Source organism: Hyperolius riggenbachi, chromosome 2 (genome assembly GCF_040937935.1).
Source record: "Hyperolius riggenbachi isolate aHypRig1 chromosome 2, aHypRig1.pri, whole genome shotgun sequence".
NCBI lineage: Eukaryota > Metazoa > Chordata > Amphibia > Anura > Hyperoliidae > Hyperolius > Hyperolius riggenbachi.
Genome location: NC_090647.1, coordinates 163,925,986 through 163,950,289, shown reverse-complemented (window position 1 = coordinate 163,950,289; position 24,304 = coordinate 163,925,986). Strand labels below are relative to the sequence as shown.

General features: G+C 44.3%; 1 protein-coding gene across 4 annotated transcripts in view; it reads right to left on the bottom strand.

The window, feature by feature from the left end:
- Window positions 1-24,304, bottom strand: part of SUGT1 (SGT1 homolog, MIS12 kinetochore complex assembly cochaperone) — a 175,180-nt gene that overhangs the window by 21,368 nt on the left and 129,508 nt on the right. For all 4 annotated transcript variants that reach the window (XM_068267817.1, XM_068267819.1, XM_068267818.1 and 1 more), the window contains exon 12: window positions 8,784-8,874. In XM_068267817.1, the coding sequence (XP_068123918.1) occupies window positions 8,784-8,874 (91 nt within the window). The remainder of the gene's footprint in view (window positions 1-8,783; window positions 8,875-24,304) is intronic.

The window sequence follows — 24,304 nt, the reverse complement described above, 5'->3', positions numbered from 1 at the left end:
AGAGTCTTCCATCAGGTCCTCTCCATGACTATATATAACAGCAGTGAGGCTTTGTATGTCAGAGTGTGTGCTACAGCCATCTGAGGAAAGAGCTAGATTCTGAAACGCCGTGCGTCATGGTGACCCGGCTCACACTCAGTACTGCCTGTTATGGATTTTAAAATGTTCTAATAAATTTGGATTTTAGACGGTGCGGATCCTGCTATCCTATTTGATGTTACACCCTGTGCACTCCAGGGTTGATCGCTGCACGTCAAGCTACATTGGTGCTGTCACAATTGAAGATTATAATAGTAAAGCCCCTTCGCATAGCTAACTTACAAGAAGGAGGGTGAGTAGCAGAATGCACCACAAGTGCAGAAGGCCAGGCTGTTATGGGCCAGATGTTGGATGAAATCACCCAAAGACATTCACCAAGGAAGGTTGTTGTTTTTTTGCTTGGGGAAGGTTTTGTAGATGTGATCTTAGCATGGCTATAGTCATAAATTTTTCAAGCTAAGGCTTTAAGTGTGCAAGAAAAAAAAAATTAAATAGTTCTGTACACTTGGCTTTCAAGGGCAAAAGGCAGATATCCTGAAACTTTTTACAAGTGATATACATCGTGCTTCAAAACGCTGATTCCCCTGGTCTTTGTTCCCATCACATTGGTGATTGGATTAGCAGAAAATACTCAAAGGTGCGTACACACACACTACCAGCGGTAACGACGGGTCCGCCGGACGGAGCAATGCTTTTCAGCGCTGCTAGATTTGGGTGCAGCCAGCGCCGCCATAGACTGTAATGGGAATCAGTCTATAGCGGCGCTCAGTGAGTAACGTCGGCTCCGTCAGAAGACGGAGCTGAAGCTGTTTAAAAAACACAATTATTCGGCTTCCAGCAATCGCTGGAAGCCGAATCATTTCATTCCCCCACTATCCATGGCGGCCTGGAGAGGAATAGTAATTAAAACGGCCCGGACTTGTGCAGAAGCAGGATCAGCCATATACCGCTGTATCCTGAGCCCAAGTCTACCGGTGCCAATTTCAAATGTACTTCCGCCGGACACTCCCGCTAGGTGGTCTTTTAGCCGACAGTAGTGCGTGTGTACGTGCTCTCGGCGAACTGATGAGGCTGTTTCTGTATGATCCGCTGCTACTGTCGGCTAAAAGACCGCTCAACGGGAGGGTCCGGCGGACCAGTCGTTGCCGCTGGTAGTGTGTGTGTACGCACCTTAAAGAGACACTGAAGCGAAAAAAAAAATTATGATATGATTTGTATGTGTAGTACAGATAAGAAATAAAACATTAAGATCAGATACAACAGTCTAATTGTTTACAGTACAGGAAGAGTTAAGAAACTCCAGTTGTTATCTCTATGCAAAAAAGCCATTAAGCTCTACGACTTTCAAAGTCGTGGAGAGGGCTGTTATCTGACTTTTATTATCTCAAGTGTTAGTGAACAATTTTCTTTTTCTCTGCCAGAGGAGAGGTCATTAGTTCACAGACTGCTCTGAAAGACTCATTTTGAATGTTGAATGTTGTGTAATCTGCACATATTAGAGAATGATGCAATGTTAGAAAAAAACACTATATACCTGAAAATAAAAATATGGGAATATTTTCTTTGCTGCTAATCTTCTAGTAATTATTCACAGTACACAACCAATTCATTATATCATATATTTTTTTTCGCTTCAGTGTCTCTTTAACATGCAAACCTCCACAAACCCAGAAGTAGAAGCTGCATCAGCAAATGGAAGCTGCTATCTGCTGATCAGTTAGCTGATAACCATGTTAATTATATCAAAAAGATCCCAAAAAGGGCTTCGAATTTCACAAACTGCATAAAGAGGTACTACATGGAAGGGCCTCTAGAGACAGGCTTCTAGAGGCGTCCCCCTTTTGGGGACTTGCGCTGGCTTTTGTCGGCTTCTCGTCGCAATCATCCTTTTTTCGTCCCCGCAGGGGGACACAAAAACACACCGATAATCGACCCTGGGTGCCGCATGCGGAGTCTAAGGACACCTGGAACGATTGGGAAAATCAGGATCAGAACGCCGCATTCGGGCAAATGCCGGTAATCGATCCACGATGCCCGATACAAATGCTCCCATCCGGACACTGGCGGTAAATGCCCAAGTGTCCGTGTGAACTAGCCCTTGGTGTTGCATAGTAAAATAAATACTTCAGTTTCACACAATAAAAGCTGGCTATTGCACAATAAAAATTACACAGATATTATTGCTCCAATATCGCTGCGTGATAAATGCTGCATGATCAGTACTGCACAAATATCGTTACATGATCAATGTTGCACGATCAGTACTGCACAAATATCGTTACATGATGAATGTTGCACGATCAGTACTGCACAAATATCGTTACATGATCAATGTTGCACGATCAGTACTGCACAAATATCTTTACATGATCAATGCTGCACGATCAGTATTGCACAAATATCGTTACATGATGAATGTTGCACGATCAGTATTGCACAAATATCGTTACATGATGAATGTTGCACGATCAGTACTGCACAAATTTCGTTACATGATCAATGTTGCACGATCAGTATTGCACAAATATTACATGATCAATGTTGCACAATCAGTACTGCACACATATCGTTACATGATCAATGTTGCACGATCAGTATTGCACAAATATCATTACATGATCAATGTTGCACGATCAGTATTGCACAAATATTACATGATCAATGTTGCACAATTAGTACTGCACAAATATCGTTACATGATCAATGTTGCACGATCAGTATTGCACAAATATCATTACACGATAAATGTTGCACGATCAGTATTGCACAAATATCGTTACATAATCCGTATTGCACAAATATTGTTACATGATCAATGCTACACGATCAGTATTGCACAAATATCATTGCATGATCAATGTAGTGGTAATGAGTCTCAAAACAATCCTAACTGCATTAAAACACACACAGTGCTTTCAGTCAATGAATTTTAGGTGTCTGAATCACATACCTGAAATGTACACTAAGTAGCCCAAAAATTTTGAGACACCCCTTAATTGAAAGTAAACCAACCAACAATAACAGAGTGACGTAACAACGGAGAGTTGCTTATAAAAGGAACACTCGGCTTTGAATGACATTGTTATCATGGAAGTGAATGTCAAAATGGGTAATACAAAAGATTTCAGCGACTTTGATCGAGGGATGATGGTCTGTGCAAGAAGAACTGGTGCTGGCATCACTAAAACGATGACTCTTAACCTCCTTGGCGGTAATCCCGAGCTGAGCTCGGGGTATGCCGCCGGAGGTCGCCGCTCAGGCCCTGCTGGGCCGATTTTCATTCTGAAAAAAGCAGCACACGCAGCCGGCACTTTGCCAGCCGCGTGTGCTGCCCGATCGCCGCCACTCCGCGGCGATCCGCCGCGTGCAGCGGCGAAAGAGGGTCCCCCCAGCCGCCCGAGCCCAGCGCAGCCGGAACAAACAGTTCCGGCCGGCGCTAGGGGCTGGATCGGGCGGCTCTGACGTCAGGACGTCGACTGACGTCCATGAAGTCACTCCGCTCGTCGCCATGGCGACGAGGAAAGCGAAACAAGATAGGCCGCTCATTGCGGCCTCCGGAGCGCCCTCTAGTGGGCTTTCATGCAGCCAACTTTCAGTTGGCTGCATGAAATATTTTTTTTTTAATTTAAAAAAAACCCCATTGCAGCCTCCCTGGCAAAATAAATAAACCGCCAGGGAGGTTAAGGACTATTCTGGTCAAAAAAGGCTGGTGAACGAGAGAGGTGAAAGGTGAATAGCACGCATGAGACCTGATTGACAAAGTTTTTCTGTTAAATCTCTAACAATTTAAATCTCTTAATCTTAACTCATGGTTTAGCTCTCTGTATTTGGCATAGCTCATGGTTTAGCTCTCCTTATTTGACATAGCTCATGGTTTAGCTCTCCTTATTTGACATAACTCATAATTTAGCTCTCTTTATTTGACATCACTCATAATTTAGCTCTCCTTATTTGACATAACTCATGGTTTAGCTCTCATTATTTGACATAACTCATGGTTTAGCTCATTATTTGACATAATTCATGGTTTAGCGCTCATTATTTGACATAATTCATGGTTTAGCTCATTATTTGACATAATTCATGGTTTAGCACTTCTTATCTATTTATCTCATGAATTGTCTCTCCTTATTTATTTATCTCATGCATTAGCACTGCATACCGTTAAGGTGAAAAATAAGTAACCTTTGTGAATCAACCTCATAGTCCACAGTAACAGAAGGACAACAACATGACAAATTACAGCTGAATTTAATGCAAATGCATCACAAAGCATATCCCAGCGCATAAGATGGACTTTACAAAGGATGGGCTTTAGCAGCAGGAGACTATCAAGAGTGTCTTTGGTATCACAGAAAAATAGAAAAAAAGAGGACTGTTGTGGGCCCTCGGCAACTAACTTGATTGGTCTCAAATTGGTTTGAGGATCATCAATCAAGCTCAGACCCCTGACCTCAAACCTATTGAGCATTTGTGGGACGAAGTTGAAAGATCACTTCAATCAGACCCAACTTAAAGAGAACCCAAGGTGGGGACATAAACAAAAAAACAATGCTACCTGATCCAGGGGGCTGGGCGGATCAGGTACCGGCCATCTCCGCTGCTCCTGTGGCCCGCATCTCCTTACGATCATTTTCGTGACGTCTGGGGTCAAGAAGCTGGAAGGAGAGCGAGACTTTCTCTCAGCGTCCAGGGAAGCGGAGGGAGTGGCCAGGGAGAGAGAGCTGCCCAATGGCAGCTGGAAAAAGCCTGCAAGAACACCCCCAGTGGGCGTTTTGAGCAGGGTATCCCTCTCCTCTTTTCCACTTAAGATGGTCGCCAATTTTGGGAGGTTATAGCACAGCAGTGGGGGGCAGAGAGCAGCGTAGGGGATGGGGGGGCACAGAGGCATATCATGCAGCAGGGAACATACCTCTGTGTCCCATTTGCCCCCAACCCCCTCCCCCACTGTCTCGGTTACACTTTAGAACTGCCATTATGTCAGCATGGGCCAACATTCCTCAGCAACAGTATCAGCATCTACTCAACAAGATCATGCCAAGGAGAATGTTGGCTGTGATCAGAGCTAAAGGTTGACCAACACGGTAGAGGGTGTCTCTAATTTTTTGCCCACTCAGTGTATGTGGTCAGTGTGGTGAGAAATTAGCGCATACTCGTTCTGGGTCTCTGGCTTATAGCACTAGAGGCAGAAGATAAACAGGGCAGCCAAGCACCTGGCATTGTTTAAGAAAATAAATAGGACAACATCCATATCCCTCTTACTACAGGGTGACAGAGAGGATTCTGCAGTTACATCCAGTTTTAAGAAGACATTTCTGTACTTTGTTTAAAAATCAGAAAGCATTCAGTGTGGAAAATATGCAACAGCAAAGAAAATCAGAGATTGAGCAAGTTCTTTTTCATAATTCCGCTGCAAGAAATGGTATAAATAAAAAGCTGCTTCTCCTGGTTTATATACTGCAGCGGGCCATCTTATATCATCACACAGCAAGCACACCATGCTCCCAGTATAATTTTATCTGGCAGTTTTCTGAAGGCAAGGTGTATATGTACATAATGCAGCTCCACTGTGCACTGTATAATATACTATCTAAGCTAATGGACTGGCTTCTCCAAGGAATAAAACATAAAGCAAACAAACGCATATCCCTGGTACCCATAAATGAATGTGGCAAACATTGACTGAGACATCCTCACATACATTTTCATAGCTCAGTAGCAGCTAAACAATAAAGGCACCATTATATCTTTCAATCGAAATAGACAGATTAGAAAATAAACATCAAAGTTAACAAAAAATAAATAAATTTGAAACTATTAAAATATTTATCCTCTATTAGAAGCGCGAGTGCTGTGGAAGATAAACCCCTGGGGAGCGAGAGAGTGTAGTGTTCTCCCCAGGCTCTTTTAGCCGGGTGCTCCACCCGGCTAGATTTGGTGACCACCCGGCTGTCATCGGCTCACCTCCTCGCCTCCTCCTATGCTGTAAGCAGAGTTGCCCTGCATTTTCATCTCGACCCACCCGGCTACTTTTTCATGCCACCCGGCTACTATTTCATGCCACCCGGCTGGAAAAATATTCTGGGGAGAACACTGGTGTGTGTGTGTGTGAATGTGTGTGTGTGTGTGTGTGTGAATGTGTGTGTGTGTGTGTGTGTGAATGTGTGTGTGTGTGTGAATGTGTGTGTGAGTGAATGAGTGTGTGAATGTGTGTGTGAGTGAATGAGTGTGTGAATGTGTGAATGTGTGTGTGTGTGAATGTGAGTGTGTGAATGTGTGTGTGAATGTGTGTGTGTGTGAATGTGAGTGTGTGAATGTGTGAATGTGTGTGTGTGAATGTGTGTGTGTGAATGTGTGAATGTGTGTGTGTGAATGTGTGAATGTGTGTGTGTGAATGTGTGAATGTGTGTGTGTGAATGTGTGTGTGTGTGTGTGTGAATGTGTGTGTGTGTGTGTGTGTGTGTGTGTGTGTGTGTGTGTGTGAATGTGTGTGTGTGTGTGTGTGTGTGTGTGAATGTGTGTGTGTGTGTGTGTGTGAATGTGTGTGTGTGTGTGTGTGTGTGTGTGTGTGTGTGTGTGTGTGTGTGTGTGTGTGTGTGTGTGTGTGTGAATGTGTGTGTGTGTGTGTGTGTGAATGTGTGTGTGTGTGTGTGTGTGTGAATGTGTGTGTGTGTGTGTGTGTGTGTGTGTGTGTGTGTGTGTGTGTGTGTGTGTGTGTGTGTGTATGTGTGTGTGTGTGTGTGTGTGAGTATGAGAGTGTGCGTGTGCGTGTGTGTGTGTGTGTGTGTGAGTGTGTGTGTGTGTGTGAATGTGTGTGTGTGTGAATGTGTGTGTGTGTGAATGTGTGTGTGTGTGAATGTGTGTGTGTGTGAATGTGTGTGTGTGTGTGTGTGTGTGTGTGTGTGTGTGTGTGTGTGTGTGTGTGTGTGTGTGTGTGTGTGTGTGTGAATGTGTGTGTGTGTGTGTGTGTGTGTGTGTGTGTGTGTGTGTGTGTGTGTGTGTGTGTGTGTGTGTGTGTGTGTGTGTGTGTGTGTGTGAATGTGTGTGTGTATGTGTGTGTGTGTGTGTGTGTGAGTATGAGAGTGTGCGTGTGCGTGTGTGTGTGTAAGTGTGTGAGTGTGTGTGTGAGTGTGTGAGTGTGTGAGTGTGTGAGTGTGTGAGTGTGTGTGTGTGTGAGTGTGAGTGAGTGTGTGTGTGTGAGTGAGTGTGTGTGTGTGTGTGTGTGTGAGTGAGTGGTGGCCTCTCTGATATTTGGGTTTGCCCAGAACTTGATATTACTTCACTATAATAACAAAGAGGAACTATTGCATAAATGCTGACTGTAAACACAATCAGTCTTCTATACGGATTAAAATTTACTTTATTTTATACACATTTTGGGATCTCTAGTGACAATCAGGACAAATGAAGAAAAGTGCATGCTAATCAGGTTAAAAAATTACATCATTAACCACTACTGGACCAACAGTAGTATTAAAACGTTCAATTGGTTCCGGTTAATGGATCATTGAATGTTATAAAACTTCCAGTGTTTCTGACGCTTGTGCACGGGCACGCACATGCCACGCAGACACAAAGGATGCCGAACTGTGGCGAGGGACAGATAGGCTGCCAGGGGGCTGGAGGAAGCCCCAGGTAAGTAGATCTTTTTTTCCCCTCGCACCAGTTCTTTAAGGCAGGTACACACTTGCAGGGCCATTTTCCACTGTGATTCCCAGGTCTCCATCGGCTTTTGCGCTTAACGTGTACGTTTTTCAGGAACATTTCCACATTTCTGACTGCATGTACATTAAGCGAATGTGCATGTCATGCGTAATAAAGCAGAAAGTTGTGCAATTAAAAAATGCGTGGAAAAACAAATGCAAAGCGTGAACAAACAGTTGCAACACACGTTTCCCGCACAAAGCTATTGACTTCAATAGCCTGTAGAATCATGCGCGCTTTGCCGTCAATAGGAAAATGTGCACAAACGCTTCTAGTGAGTTCCCTGTCTAAAGGGAACCTTAACTTTCGTGCGTTTTTAAATCACACAGCTTTTCTGCTTTTTTTTCCGCGACGCACATGTTCACGTACAGTACATGCAGCAGCAAATGCAGAAACGTTTACAGAATTTTTTTTTTTTGTTAAACGCAAACAAAAAAGCCAACAAAGACCCGGAAATCGCAGGGGAAAACAGCCTTGCAATTGTGTTCCCTTCCTTAAAGTGCCTGTGCACTGTAGAATTATGCGCGTTTTGCCATCCGTGGCAAAACGCGCACAAACGCATCTGGTGTGTTCCCTGCCTAAAGGGAACCTTAACTTCCGTGTGTTTTTAAACTGCACAGCATTCTGCTTTTTCAGCACGACGCACCTATTCACATACAGTACATGATGCCGCAAATGTGGAAACATTCACGGAAAAATGTTTGCGTTAAACACTAGAAGTTGACGGAGACCTGGGAATCGCAGGGGAAACCGGCCCTGCAAGGTGTGTTCCCTGCCTCAAAGTGCACGAGCGGGAGCATGCACGTGCCAACAGCTTTCCTTTTCAGAGTCCAATGGCTACTGTTACTTCCACTCAGTGCCACAGGCGCCTACTGAATACTCACCTCAATAGCCTGTTAGCCATGTTCTATGACAAGTACAGGACAGTTAGGAAACTTATCAATTCTAATAAGAAATAAAAATGTAAGCACTGGTATCACCCATATTTCTGTCATGACAAATTCCCTTAATGAATACTGCTGGAGAAATATATTACATACCTGGCATGAAGTGTTTTACTTGATTAGGATCTGCCACACCCTCTAGCTTATCCCATCGCAGAGCTTCTGTTTTCTTCAATTTTATCTCAATCTGAAAATTAAGACACAAATTATTGGTAGATCAATGATAGCATGTAGAAGTGATGCATCAACAGGAACCAATCACGTTTGTTTTTAATTATTACATTGCGAAATGCCTGCTAGAAGGAGCCTGCAGTGCAAAACAACTATTTCATCAACTATTTGTAATTACTACTATGTGTTCATAAAACTAAAGCACAGGTGTCAAACACAAGGCCCACGGGCCAAATGTGGCCCTCCTTGCCATTGTATGTGGCCCTCAAGAGCTTCAAATGTGCATCATTTTATGTACTAAAAGACCAAAAGGATACTGCCTTCCCAACCAAAGAATGACAGTATTTCGGGTTGAAACATTGTCAGTCTGAGCCGGGGTGCAGCAACAACCCACAGAACACCCCCCATCCACCCCAGCGAAATTAGCATGGAGCTACCTCCTGGGATCCAGAAATGTGGCTGGTAAAACACACACACCTCCACCCCTTCTCATCCCAACATTATCTCCCCACATAGCAGCGCAGCGTAGCACGGTAATATTTACCTGCTCCAGCGGTACGTCATGCCTCTTTTGTTCTTGCCATCAGCTACAACCCCTGTGCTTCTACACCTCCAGCTTCCAATCACGTGACATGCATTCAGAGCCAGAGATATACAACACAGAAAATGTGGCTGTCAGCAAGATCAGGAGACCCGAAGCAGCACTGAAGCAGGTAAATAATAAACTGATGCACTGTGCTACTCAGAAGGAGAAGGAGTCGGTCTCCCATGGTCACTATAGTTTCATCACCTAGTTTGAGATTGTACGACAAATGTTACATCTTAATAAACAATTTTGGCCCGTGGCTTAGACAATTTTGGCTTATGTTTTAGATTTTGGCCCCTGACGTGATTGAGGCTGACACCCCTGAACTAAAGAATAGGGTTGAACGATTTTCAGTTTAAAACCGAAAATCGCGATCAGGGGCTTGACTGTGTTCAGATCATCAAAGTGCCGGTTTTCCGGCGATTTTTGCAGCCGCTGGTACCTACTCCTCTCCCGGCCCCCTCCTTCAGCAAGTTCTTATTCCATTCGGTTTCACTGCATTAGACTGCCGCGCGGTGAGCCGTGGTGAACAAGCAGCGAGCGTTGCCCAGTATTGCGGGGCCTGAACCAGGAAGTGTGACATCACTTCCTGGCGGCCACCGTTACCAGGCAACACTCGCTGCCTGTTCACCGCGCGGCAATCTAATGCGGTGAAGCCGAATGGGATCAGAACTTGCTGCAGGAGGGGGCTGGGAAAGGAGCAGGTACCATCGCGAGGGGGATCTGCCTATATACACTAAAAGGAAGAGGGGGGGAGGGGAAGTGTATCTGCCTATACTAAAGGGGGGATCTGGCTATACATGCTAAAGAGGGGGATCAGGCTATATACATTAAGCGGGGGAAGGGGGGGGACTGCCTATATACACTAAAGGGGATCTACACTAAAGGGAAGTGGGGAAGTGTGTCTGCCTATACTAAAGGGGAGATATGGCAATATAAGCTAAAGTGGGGGATCTGCCTATACTAAAGGGGATCTAGCTATATACATTAAGGGGGGGGGGGGGGAGGACTGCCTATGTACACTAAAGGGGTGATCTGGCTATATACATTAAAGGGAGGGGGAAAAAATCTGCCTATATACATTAAGGGGGGGGGGATCTGGCTATATATACACTAAAGGGGGATCTGCCTGTATACACTAAAGGTGTGTGTGTGTGTGTGTGGGGGGGGGTGGGGGGGGGGTGGAAGGGGAATCTGGTTACACTAAAGGGGATCAGGATGGCTAACCTGTACTGCGGCACCTACACTGGCTAAACTGCATTGCAACACCCATAGTTGGCTTACCTATACTGGGGCACCTATAGTTAGCTAACCTTTACTGGAGCACCTATAGTTAGCTAACCTTTACTGGGGCACCTATAGCTGGCTAAACTACACTGGGGGCATTGTGAATTTAGTACTAAAGCTCAATTTGAAGAAAATCGTGAAAAAAAATCGAAATTGTTCAGGGAAAAAAATCGCAATTTCAATTTTTTCCTAAAATCGTGCAGCCCTACTAAAGAATGTATTTATTCTAGATGAAGTCTGCTCAGCAAAAGTGTACACTGGTAGAAGTTACATTACGTTTCAAAAAAATATAACAACATGAAATGTTCACATTTAAAGACACACTGAGTCTCTTTTTTTACCTTATTTTCTTATTCAGCCATCTTCAGCATTAAATTCTAAGCTGAATCGCTGCATCCCTGCGGCAGAACGAGGTATTTATTCCCCTGAAATACCGGGGCAAAGTTACACCACTCTTGAAGTTGCCTCTGTTTAACTCTCTAGTAAGGCCACATCTGGAATATGGAATTCAGTTCTGGGCACCACATTACAGGAAAGATATTGCAGTTTTAGAGCAGGTGCAGAGAAGAGCAACAAAATTGATACGTGGGATGGAAGGTCTCACTTACCAAGAAAGGTTAGATAAACTGGGTTTATTTAGTCTAGAGAAAAGTTGCCTTAGAGGGGATCTAATTAACATGTATAAATACATCAGAGGGCAATATTATAGCTTGGCGGATGAGCTTTTTGTCACTAGGCCTTCTCAAAGGACTAGAGGACATGATCTGCGCATGGAGGAAAAACGGTTTAGCCATTTATTTAGGAAAGGGTTCTTTACAGTAAGAGTGATTAAGATGTGGAATGCATTGCCACAGGAACTTGTTATGGCAAACTCTATACCTGCATTTAAAGGGGGCTTAGATGCTTTCCTTGCGTTGAAAGACATCCATGGCTACAATTACTAGGTAATGCCTAATGATGTTGATCCAGGGATTTTATCTGATTGCCATCTGGAGTCGGGAAGGAATTTTTCCCTTTTGGGGCTAATTGGACCATGCCTTGTAAGGGTTTTTTTGCCTTCCTCTGGATCAACAGGGATATGTGAGGGAGCAGGCTGGAGTTGTACTTTGTTCTCTGGTTGAACTCGATGGACGTATGTCTTTTTTTCAACCAAAATAACTATGTAACTATGTTTTGCTGCCTGGTAGAGGCAGACCTGTGCGCAGTAGCTCTGCCTCTTATCCAGTCAATCTCCACGGACCTCCGCCTCTCCCCGCCCCTCTCAGTGAAAGAAGACAGAGGGGCGGAGATCCTCGGAGACTGACTGGATAAGAGGTAGAGCTACTGCGCACAGCTCTGCCTCTACCTGGAAGCAAAATGATGCAATCCTGGAACTTTGCTAGGCTATTTCTCTGCCAAAAAAAAAACTAGTTCTGCCGCAGGGATGTGGCGAATCAGCTTAGAATTTAATGCTGAAGACTGCTAAAGAAGAAAATAAGGTAAAAAACAAAACAAAAAAAAAGACCAGTGTCTCGTAAGCGGTTATTACTAATTTATATAATATCAACAGCTTCTGTGTTGATATACAAAATAAATATTTCACATACAAGTTACATGGACATAAGGGCAATATGCATAAAAAACAGATGTATAGCAGCACATATTGTATTAAGTACACTGAAATGGATCAAGTCAGAAAATTAACCACCCTGGCGTTCTGATTAAATCGCCAGGGTGGCTGCGGGAGGGTTTTTTTTAAATAAAAAAAAAACTATTTCATGCAGCCAACTGAAAGTTGGCTGCATGAAAGCCCACTAGAGGGCGCTCCGGAGGCGATCTTCCGATCGCCTCCGGCGGCAAGAGATAACACGGAAGGCCGCAATGAGCGGCCCTCCGTGTTTCGCTTGGCGACGAGCGGAGTGACGTCATGGACGTCAGCCGACGTCCTGACGTCAGCCGCCTCCGATCCAGCCCTTAGCGCTGGCCGGAACTGTTTGTTCCGGCTACGCTGGGCTCGGGCGGCTGGGGGGACCCTCTTTCGCCGCTGCACGCGGCGGATCGCCGCGCTGCAGCGGCGATCAGGCAGCACACGCGGCTGGCAAAGTGCCGGCTGCGTGTGCTGCTTTTTATTTGGTTAAAATCGGCCCAGCAGGGCCTGAGCGGCAGCCTCTGGCGGTGTTGGACGAGCTGAGCTCGTCCAGACCGCTCAGCAGGTTAAGCCAAACCAAGATACAAGAGAAGTTAGGGCTGGAACCCACTGGAGCGATTTTTTGAGCATTTAGGGAGCGCTTTGAATTGCTAGCACTTTCCCTATACGCTCTGCCAATGTAAATAAATGTAACAAATTCCACAGTAGCGATTGCGATTAGCAAAATAACGATCGCAGGACATGCAGCATTTTGAAAGAGTTTGCGCTTCAATGTAATGTACTGAAGCGCTGGAAAATCGTTCATGAGTCGCTACACATAGCAATTTGAGTGCGATTGCAAACTGTAAATAAAATTATGATACATTGAAAGGACCCATCAGAATTAAAATCACTAATCGCAAATCGCTACACAATCGCTGGCAAAAAGCTTACACTTTTTAAAATCGATCCCAAAAGCGCCGGAAACTGCTCATGAAATCACTTGCAAATCGCTTATTAAAATGCTAGCGATTGTGCTAGCGATTTGTAGTGGGTTCCAGGCCTTAGGGTCTTGCCCATACAGACTTAAAAATCTAAGGTGATAAGTGTTAACAATGGAAGATATCGGGGATGGAACCTATAGCAAGCACAGTCCATAAAACACAACGACAATGAGTATGCGCACACTAACAAAACTCTACTAAATCCTGAACCAATCGGTGAATGTCATCATGATATGAAGACATCACTCACCATAATACATATAATACCCAATACTTAAGATCCAATACCATAGGGGTTCAAGGAAGGAGCATTAACATTTAGGGCCCTGTAGATCATTCCAATAAGTCACCAGGTGTTTCTATGGCCTTTTAACCATGGCAGGCTCAGCTAGTTAACGTGTGAGCAGCCAAGTGTCTTATCCACGATAGGTCACCTTGCCGCTAGAGCTGTGGAGTCAGAATTTATTTTTGAGTATCTGGAGTCTGAGACGGAATACATGTACTGGCTCAACAGCGGGAATACACATAGCAGACAATGGAGCAGCTTCTGGTGGAAAGGGTGAGGAGAAAAATGCGTTTAGGGGTTGGTTGGGCATTGTTAAAGATAATCAGATATTTGATCTTAGTTTGGATCTCCAGTACAGTGTCTTTCTTTATATCAGAGTATAACTGAAAGTGTCCCCCGCTATATGTTTTGTCTTTGCCTTTTTCATGTTTTACACTTTATGGTTAGCAGCGCAGGGTGGAGGTTGGGAAGAACGTACAGGTTTTTGAGTAAAGGGGCCCATACACTTACCGATTTTCCCGCCGATACACAGCCGATTCGATCACTGTGATGGAATCGGATGTGAAATCGTCACGCAAACACTGACCGAACTATCGATTTCCATCCAAAAATCAATCGTTCCCATCAATTCCCGTCGTTCCTGTCCATGCGAAAGCTTTCGCTTGATCAACGGTGGGTCGGGAGTGCGTCAATAGCGACGTTCGAATGCCCGACGACTGATGCAATACAGCGGCAATACATTACCTGCTGCGGCTGGCGAGAGCCCCCTGGTCACCGCTGCTCCATCTCTGCACTGGGCTCTGAGTCCAGCAGGCTTCACTTCTTCCTGTCCGGGCAGGAAGTTTAAACAGTAGAGCACCCTCTACTGTTTAAACTTCCCCCGGCAGAAAGTAAAGTGAAGCTGGAGGAGCCCAGACCGGAGAAAAGACAGCGGAGACCAGGGGACTCGCGCCGGCTGGAGCAGGTAATATATAGCTGGTGGGGGGAGCGGCAGCTCCACAGATGGTGAATCAAATTCATGCTGAAATTGATTCACAATCTGTTTGCAGTAAAGGCAGCCATACGATCCCTCTCTGATCAGATTCGATCAGAGAGGGATCTATCTGTTGGTCGATCTGATGGCAAATCGACCAGTGTATGGCCACCTTAAGGAATAGATATCAGTTCTCATGTTCAGCTACTGGATACAGGGCCATTTTCCTTGTTGGGCCACTGGCAGCAATAAATCCATTTTTTAGCAGTAGTAGAACGTCATGTTTTATGGTTGTGCTCCTGCTGAAGAAATTCCCTCACTTCCCAAGGTTTCACCACAAGGTAATCTAACCAGAACTATGCACAAAGAACAAAAGTCATTAGCCAAGTTCCTAAGACTTCATCCAAAATCAAAGTTTTGTCTGTAGTTCAGACTGTACAAAACTATTTTTTTTTCAGACAATGGAACGGTTGTCTTGAAATCACATTAATTCAGACTGCGTTCAGATTACGGTGTGTATCATAACACTACAACTGAAGTAAAAACAGCACAGGTAGAAAGGATTTTTATGCAGCTCCCACTTCTAGAGAAAGAGCTGCAATACACTTAACCTCTAACAAGGTCACAGAGGTCCTTCTCACATGAGCAGTGATCAGAGAACTGCAACATCCATGTGATTCACTGTCACAATCTAGATTCTAATAATTGCAGTCAAGGATTGGATATAGCTAGTCAAGTAGTTAAATGTCTGTAGCCAGAGCTACAGAATAATCTGTGTGGGACAAGAACTTTGCAATGAATGCCCCTTTTTGATACATATATGTGCTAGTTCTTGGCTTCAACATAAAGTTTACTTATTGATAATTATAAGGAAAGGCTTTTCACATTCACTCTTCCTCTCACCAGTTCTCATTCCTGGATTTTTTTTAACCAAATGGAAAGATGTGCAGAGTAAAACATTAAGGGCACACAATCCTGCTTTGCTCAAGAAACATTTAGGACAAGTTTCTCATTTTCCACCAAGACCTGTGAAAGGATTATGAACAGCATTTCTGCCTACAACCAGCGCATCCCAGAGAGCCCTACAGACCTTGCAACAAGAAGGCTTTTGTAGACAGAAACATCAACACCAATACCAAGGAAATGCCCATACCGAACTGAATTCTGCCTTTAAAAAAGCCAACCTGTGGTTCTCCTATCCAATCAGCTGCAGGTTATGCAGACTGGCTTTAATTCTGTTTCTAAACAAAAATGCTAGTGCAATACCTACTACATATATTCACCAAGGGATTTCTGTGAATTTAAAATCACCACCTTAGCAGAGTCTGCTATATATCCAGAACCCGCAAAGGCAAACTTCTAAATAGAAAACATTTTCCTCACTGAACGAAATCAAAGCCCATTCTAAGTAAAGCGGTGAAAAAGAAAGAGCAATATTTTATTAACCAGTGTAATCATTCACTTTGGAACTAAGGTCTGAAACTGGAGGTAACCCATCTATTTCAGTTTTAAAATATTTCAAAACAGTTTAAAATTTCACCGTAAGAAATGTATTTTATGAAACAGAGGGTTTATAGCAAAGCTAGTCTCGTGTTCCATATTAGAACCTCCCAACTCCTTATTGGACTTGGGAGGTTCTACATCAACGTTCAATCTTGGACCCAAGAGTAATTTGAACTGTGTAAAAATCTTAATTCTCCCCTCCAGTTACATTCATCTAGTACTAAAAATCTGCCATCTTGCAAGAGGATGTTAATGCATAGTTCAGTCTGTAAGCACCATACTGTAATTTGCTTTCTCTGTGTCTTGCATATAGAAACACTCTGCAACTTTTATCTCCTGTATTCTGAGAAAACAACAATCTCTGCATCCCGAGGCGCTCCAGTTCAGTGATTTATGAAGCTACTGAAGAAAATGAAAATATGAAACACCTTTTAAATAAAAAGAACAAAGTCTTAAAGGGATCCTTAAGTCTTTAAAATAAAATCAGTTTTACACACCTGGGGCTTCTACCAGCCCCCTGCAGCTGTCCGGTACCCTCGCAGTCACAATCGAATCTTCCTGTCCCCTGCCACCAGCTACTTTTACTTTAGACCGACAGGCGCACTGCGTCTGCGCAGGCCTGGCCCCGCGTCTCCTTCTACACGTTCCCGTCCGCAATAGCAGCCTGCGCAGAACGCGATTGCGGACAGGAACGTGTAGAAGGCTATGTGTGGTAAAGCCTGTTGGCAAAGTGAAAGTAGCTGGCAGTGGGGGACAGGATGTTCCGATCATGATTGTGAGGGCACTGGACAGCTGCAGGGTGCTGGTAGAAGCCCCAGGTAAGTAAGACTGATTTTTTTTTTTGGGGGGGGGGGGGGGTAGACTTAAAGTGTCTATTTAAGCCTTACACACACACACAGATTTTCAGCAGAGGGAGACGCTCAGGGCTGTTCTAATGTCAGCTCGTGCTTCCCTAGTGCTGCCTCCCCTCACCGAGCTGTCATCACACACATAAACAGTGTGAGTTTAGTTCAGCAATGTGCACTGTAGTGTAATTTTCCTCAATTTCTGCCGCTCTTAGCCCTGGTCAGGGGAGAGGGCATTTAAGAAGTTCCCAAAGAACCCCAGAGGGTCCACCAGTTTTAACATAATATTCTAAACCCTCACATTCCCAGAGGTTGAAGCCTCTACTTCTTGGGGGGGATCGGAGGCTTGAAGGAGAAGTCTCTGCTACTTATTGGAGGGGGGGGGGGGGGCTTCAGTGGCAATAATGATGCACCCTCAATTTATTAACTTTGAGTCATACAGTCTCTACAACCATGTCTCGTGCGGACAGATCTGGAAGGTAGGGAGGGAAATCTCTGAGTTAATACCTTGCCAAACCGCAGACCCCCATGCCTACTGGTTGCCAAGACAGGTTCTTCTATCTCGAGAACAAACGGTACTGGGAGCCAGCAAGTTGGCAGGAAAGTGTCTCTCTCTCTCTCTCTCTCTACCCTCCAAATGTGGCGTCTCTAGGAGGAGTGCATGTAATAAAGATGCCAAGAAATTTGGGATACCTATACTGGGGGGGGGGGGGGGAGCTAATCAGCTACCTAAACTCTGTGTCGAACTAAGACTATGGGCACATTAGGCTTCCAGAATTGGGGAGCGCACATCGGCTACCTACACTAATCTGGGACTCCTGTCAAATTTTTGAGTACTTGAGCCCAAAAGTTTGCCCACTTCTGATCTGGCATGTGTACAGCGGCCCCTGATCACAGACTTTAATCGGTTTAAAGTCTCATCACAAGTCTGTTGAGGAAATTCAAAAACACACTGCAGCAAGGGCACAGAAAAATGAAAAGCAGTTGATATAGAAGATAAAAGCCAATGCATGATTGGACAAATTAATAAGGAATATCAGGAGCCAGTGGGAAATAATCAGTCACCAGCTCCGATGAGAAGTGGAAAACAACCTCAAAAGGTAAGCACCAGCTCTAATTTTTAAGGTGCCTTGACTATTTGGATGCTAGGATTTGTCCAGGCTTGAGCCAATGAAATTGTACAGAATCCGGGTCAGACTCTGTCCCTAAGCCACTTAACAAAAATCTTCCAAAATGCTTGACAGAAAAAAAACTGTTTTATAGTAGAGTAAATTTCACAACATTTTTAAAAAAAAATCCCATTTTTTCATATTTCACCTTCTTTGTCAAAGTTCAAGAAAACACCTCATAAGCAGTATCATTATTGCAATCTCATTTGCTGAATCCCTATCATAAGAGGTAACAAGACACAAAGCACAAAATGCAATACTTTTTCAGTTTCCAATGCATTTATAAAAAGGTATTTACCAAGTTAAAGTGACCTTGCAGTGAGAGGGATATGGTGGATGTCATATGTATTTCATCTTAAAACAAAGCCAATTGCCTGGCAGTCTTGCTAATCCTGTGACTCTAATACTATAAGCCACTGGCACTGAATGAGCATGCAGATCAGGTGCTCTGACAAAGAGTGACTAGCTGCACAACTGTTTGATGTATGTGATTCAAACAAACATCAGCAGGGAAGCCATTAACAAATAGCATGGTTTGAAAGGAAATATTATGAAAACCAACATATTTACACATGCAGAAACACACATGCTACTGACAGTGTCTGACATGTTTTTATGTTCTTTTTTTAATAGTTTACAGATGTATAAATTATTGTAACATGGTAAGATTTATGAACAAAATCTCTGATCACTACAGTGAGCTGGACATTCTTGAGGTCATAGGCAGCTTCATACACACTAGATTCCTGGCTGACGTGACACCACAGGACCTTCTCAGCTGAAGATCATCTAGTGTGTGTACAAAATGCTTTAGAGGCTGTTCCATTCAGAGCAGAGCACCAGTAATGTTTTTTTTTGCACAGAAAATTACCCTCAAGGGAACCTTAGAGAGACCATGAAGCGCCTTTTAAAACAGCTTTTTACCTTATATTCTACATGGGCATGTTTGCCCCTGCTAAAACGCCGCTCTCCCGCGGCAGAACGGGGGTGTCTTTACCCCCTCAAATCCCACCCCCAACTTGGTCGTAGATTTTGTTGCTACTGGAGGCAGAGCTTTCGGCTGTAGCTCTGCCCCCATGCGCGTCTATCAGCGGCGGATCTCCGCCTCTCCCCCGCCCCTCTCAGTGAAGGAAGACAGAGAGGTGGGGAGAGGTGGAGATCAGCGCTGATAGACGCGCTGAGAGGCAGGGCTGCAGCCCTGCCTCAAGCAGGAAGCGATCCCCGGGCACTACGGAGGGGTTCTGCCGCGGAGAGCTGCGTTTTAGCAGGGGCAAACATGCCCATGTAGAATATAAGGTAAAAAGCTGTAAACATTTACGCATTGAACCAGTAACGCGTAAAAATGTATGTATTAATGTTCCTGCACTAGCGGGAATGCGTAAAAATGTACGCAATGCAGCCCGCCGACCTCCGAGGTAGGCAAGCTGCCAGCAGGGGACTGGAGCAGCATTGAGTGACTCAGAGGGCACAGGATGGCTGCATGGGGCTGATAGAAGCCCCAGGTAAGTGAAACTCATTTTATTTTGCTTGGACCTTCCCTTTAAAGCGGAATATAACCCTGCATTTCAACTTTGCTCTAAAACATTATTTACAGCATATTATATGCAAAAAGCATTTTTTTTTTACTAGACCAGCATTGGAAGGGTTAAACAGAGGTTTTAAGTTCCGTGCAGACGTTCAGATAGTTGCATTCTATTTAGTTAGATGTATCTATTGATAAACAGTTACACACTCTTTGGCTGTCCTCCAAGCTCCTTCTCAGTGAGAGAGATGAGTCACAATAAACACTTAGATACATATTTGTAAACAAAAAGTATCTAACTCAAGTTCGGATGCGTCTGCAGAAATCTCTAGGGACTTTAAAGCCCTGTGTAACCCTTCCAATGCTGGTCTAGTAAAAAAAAAAATGCTGGTTGCATATAATATACTGTAAATAATGTTTTAGAGCAAAGTTGAAATGCAGGGTTATATTCCGCTTTAAGTGACATGGGACATGTTGAGATAGACATGTGCATGTACCGTGCCAAGTACACAAATAAATATGCCGTGTTGCTTTTCTTCTTTCTCTTTCTGAAAGAGTTAATACCCCAGCTCTGCAGCTGACAGTTTTTCTACAGTCAGACCACTATAGCATCACTCCCCATAAAATACTTTCCTGGCAGATAACTGGACTTCTGAGAGGAAGGGATAGATGAAAGAAGGTCTCCAGTTCATATATTGTAGCACTCTGAAACACGGGACAGACTGTTACAATGAGCTGAGGCAAAACAATAAATCTTCTTTAAGTTTTTAAACCTAAAATAAAATGTTGGTACATCTAAAACTCATTTTTAAGAATAAGATAGATATAATTTTTTATCTCATCAGTTTATTTTCACTTAAAGGGGCATTATAGCGAAACTTAGGCTACTGGAGTTACCCTAGTAGCATGTTGCTAACACGTATTAGGTAGTGTTTTGTTTACAAAGGATGGCTGGATAGGAGATTTTAAAGCACATGTACTGACCCTGTCCATCACTAAAACCGGCAAGCAATGTGCTCTGGGTTCAGTTAGGCTGTGATAACAGCTGATATCTCTCCTCTCCACGCTTTAAGATCAAAGCCAGTTCTCGTAATGCAGCCCAAGTCAGTAGCAAGTACTGTCTATATGTGCGGTAAACAGGAAGCTGCTTGTTTATTAGCCTAAGAACTTCCACAGCACACATCGAGTACTTGCTGCTGACTGAGCCTACTCTGCTCTGTTCCCCACTTGAGCGGAAGTTTACAGCTCCTATTTTATAGTCTTTCACACTTGTCACGCTGAAGAAAACAGACCTCACTTCTGTGCAGTCCGCGATAATCCCGGGCAGTCGGATGCATTCCCCCATATACCTACTATAGGGGTAACGCATCTGCCCTGGGCTATAGCCAGACCACGGCGGACCATCAGATCGTACATTACACTGTCTGCACATGATCTGGCACAAGTGGGAACACAGCCTTACACGAACAGGCTTTTATCTCGGAGAGGAGAAATACATCAGCTGTTATCACAGCCTAACTGAACAGAGGAATTGCTTGCCTTACTGATGTCAGGATCCGTACATGTGCTATAAATTATCCTATCCAGTTAACCTTTGGAAATAAAAACACTACCTAATATGTATTGCTTTTCCTTTTAGCAATATGATACTAGGATATTCCCAATAACCTAAATTTCACTACAGTGCCCCTTTAAGTTTGTGTGTTTGTAAACTTACCACAGAGTAAACAAAATGTGGACTAACCTTAAAAAGGCGCTGTGAGCTATACTATCTCAACCCCCCCCCCCCCCCCCCCCAAACACATATATAAGTAGATAAAAACTTGCTTTATGTACATAACATTTGTACTGCACTGTCCACGTTTTGATTTCAGTAAGTTTTATATAGTACATGGCAAAGGAATGAGCAGCGCTACTTAAAAACAGATAAGTGGCTACCTGCAAGAGAGTGCAAGCCCCACTTGTGGGGTAAAATACACACCTAGCATACACATGACCTGTCTACCACTGGAGGATGTAGGTTTCCTGTGACAGCTTGCATGCAACTTGTTAAGTACTCGTCCCTCCCACTGCGAAGAAGTCATCCTCGATGGGAGGGGACCTAACACTAACTAAATCCTAACCTATGCATATGCATAGCCTGGGTGCGCCACCAAGTAAAATTGAAAATTGCGCAAAAGGTGGATCAGCGCATCACCAGGCCGCCTCAGAATGGCCTCCAGAGGTGCACTGCGCCCCCCCAGAAACTGTAAACGCACCTTGAACCCAAACAGAAGCTCTGCATATATAAATAGTAGTAAATAGTAAATAAAGAGAAAACAGTTTCAGGCATTTGACATTTTGGAATCCCTGTGTCTGAAGCCAATCCTGATGTAATTTCCTCCCTTACTCTGGGAGGAGGGCGGCCAATGCAAACACAGTTTTCAGACACTCCAACCCAGCTCTGCAACAGAAAGTGCATTGTCTTTGTGTGACTCTGCAGCATCTCAGCATGAGAAATATTGTTCAATCGGAGAGGAACAGAGGTGTGGGAGGGGAAAACAGGAGGGAAAGAGGCTTCAGCCAATCAGGCTGCATTGGTTAAGTCTGAGGGGAAAGTAAAGAAAAAAAAAAAGACAACCCAGCATGCCCTGCAACTTTATTTCTTTTTTTTTTAATCAATAACAAAAGTTAGAGCGATCTTTAACTTTTGGGTTGCCTGGTTAGCATCTTTACTACTTGTTTACCAGATAAAAATAAAGAATTGATTTTTTTTTATGCCTGACAGTTAAGCTTTAAGATCAATTCAACCAGCTTTGCATAGGTAAAAAGAGTGTTGACCACCTCTGCTTAAAATAAAATAAATAAATAAATCCAGCCCCTGTGAGACATCTCTCCTCTAGACTGCAGGGCTTTCCTAAAGTGCTCCTTGCATAACCAAAGAAGAGATGAATAACACTTCAGCAGTAGTTTCATAGTATTAGAGCACATTTAGATTTGGGCATTATACACAGTAGCTGAAAAACATGCTGCAGCACAAAGGCTTTCAGTATAATGCGCACATAGAAATGATTAAGCAGTCCCTCCTCTATATACTCTTTTCTCATTTTGTATGGTATTGTAGTTTAGTTGTAATGGAGACAGTATTTCAACCAAAAATCCAGTAATGCAATACATTGTGTTGCATGTCGATAAGAAATAAGTATTTGATCCCCTACAACCCAGACAGAATTCTGACTCCCACAGATTGGTTGTGTCTATGTGGCACACAGATTACAGTCAATCAATTACAGAAATTCCTTATCTAAATCCATTGTGTGCAAAAAGCACACCTGTCCACAGAAGCAATTCCTTAGAGGAGTACTGTAGGGGTTTAGGGGAAAAAGAAAAGTGTTGAACTTATCTAGGGCTTCTAATGGTCCCCCCACAGAGGTCCTGCACCCACGCACCGATGCTCCGCTCCCTGCCTCCGGTTCTCTTCCGGAATTTGTGACTTTAAAGTCAGAAAACCAGTGTGCCTGCATGGCCGCGGCCTCCCTCCTGCTAACGTCACCAGGATTGTATTGCGCAGGCCCAGTAAGGTCTGCGCCTGCGCAATAAGCTCCTGGTGAAGTCAGCGGGAGCAAGAATACGGATGCACAGGCACAGTGGTTTTCCGACTTGAAATTCCAGAAGTGAACAGGAGGCGGGGAAAGGAGCGTCGGCGAGTGGCTGCGCGGGCACAGGACGTCTGCAGGGAACCGGGTACGTTCAACTCTTTTCCCCCCCTATCCCTGTGCGCAAGTAGGCACATGCAAAGGCCTGTCTTCAGTTTGCGTCTTTCAGTTTGCCACTGAAAAGAAATGTAAAAAAAAAAAGCTTTGGAGAAAATGCTGTGACCAGATGATACCAAAATAGGCATTTGGCATCAGCTCTAACAGCAGTTTTTTTTTTGGTGTGTGTGTGTGTGTGTGGGGGGGGGGGGGGGGGGGGGGGGGGATAAAAACAGAGTTTAATTCAAACCATCCCCACAGTCAAGCATGGAACGTTTTGCTTTTCAACAGTTCTTCTAAGGGTACAGGACAACTGCATGACACTGCATTGAGGGGCCAATGAACCTTAAAGTTTTGGATGAAAACCTCCCTCTCGCAGGCAGTACACTGAAGATGGGTCGTGGTGGATGTGTCTTTCAGCATGACAATGACCCAAAACATACAGTACTTCTAAAGGAACTAAGGAGTGACTTAAAGAAAAAGAACATTAAAGCGGAACTGTAGATCGACAATAAGCACATTGTTTCACTTACCTGGGGCTTCCGCAAGCCCCCAGCAGCCGTCCTGTCCCCGCACCGCTCCTCGACAAACCTCCGTTCTCCCGCCACCAGCTACTTTCGGTTTCGCCACCAGGCCACTGCGCGGCTCTGGCCACGCGTATCCTTTCTTCGTGTTCCCTGCTATTGCAGAGGAGAACGCAAAGAAAGGATACGCTTGGCAGGGCTGCGCTGGCCTTGACTTACAAGTCGAGGTACGGGACGGAGCGGCGGCAGGAGAATGGTGGCTCGGGCAGGACCGGTGCGGGACAAGACAGCTGCTGGGGGCTCGGGGAAGCCCCAGGTAAGTGAAACAATGTGTTTATTTTCGATCTACAGTTCCGCTTTAAGGTTGTGGAGTGGCCTAGCCAGTGTACAAAATCTCAGCCCTATAGAAA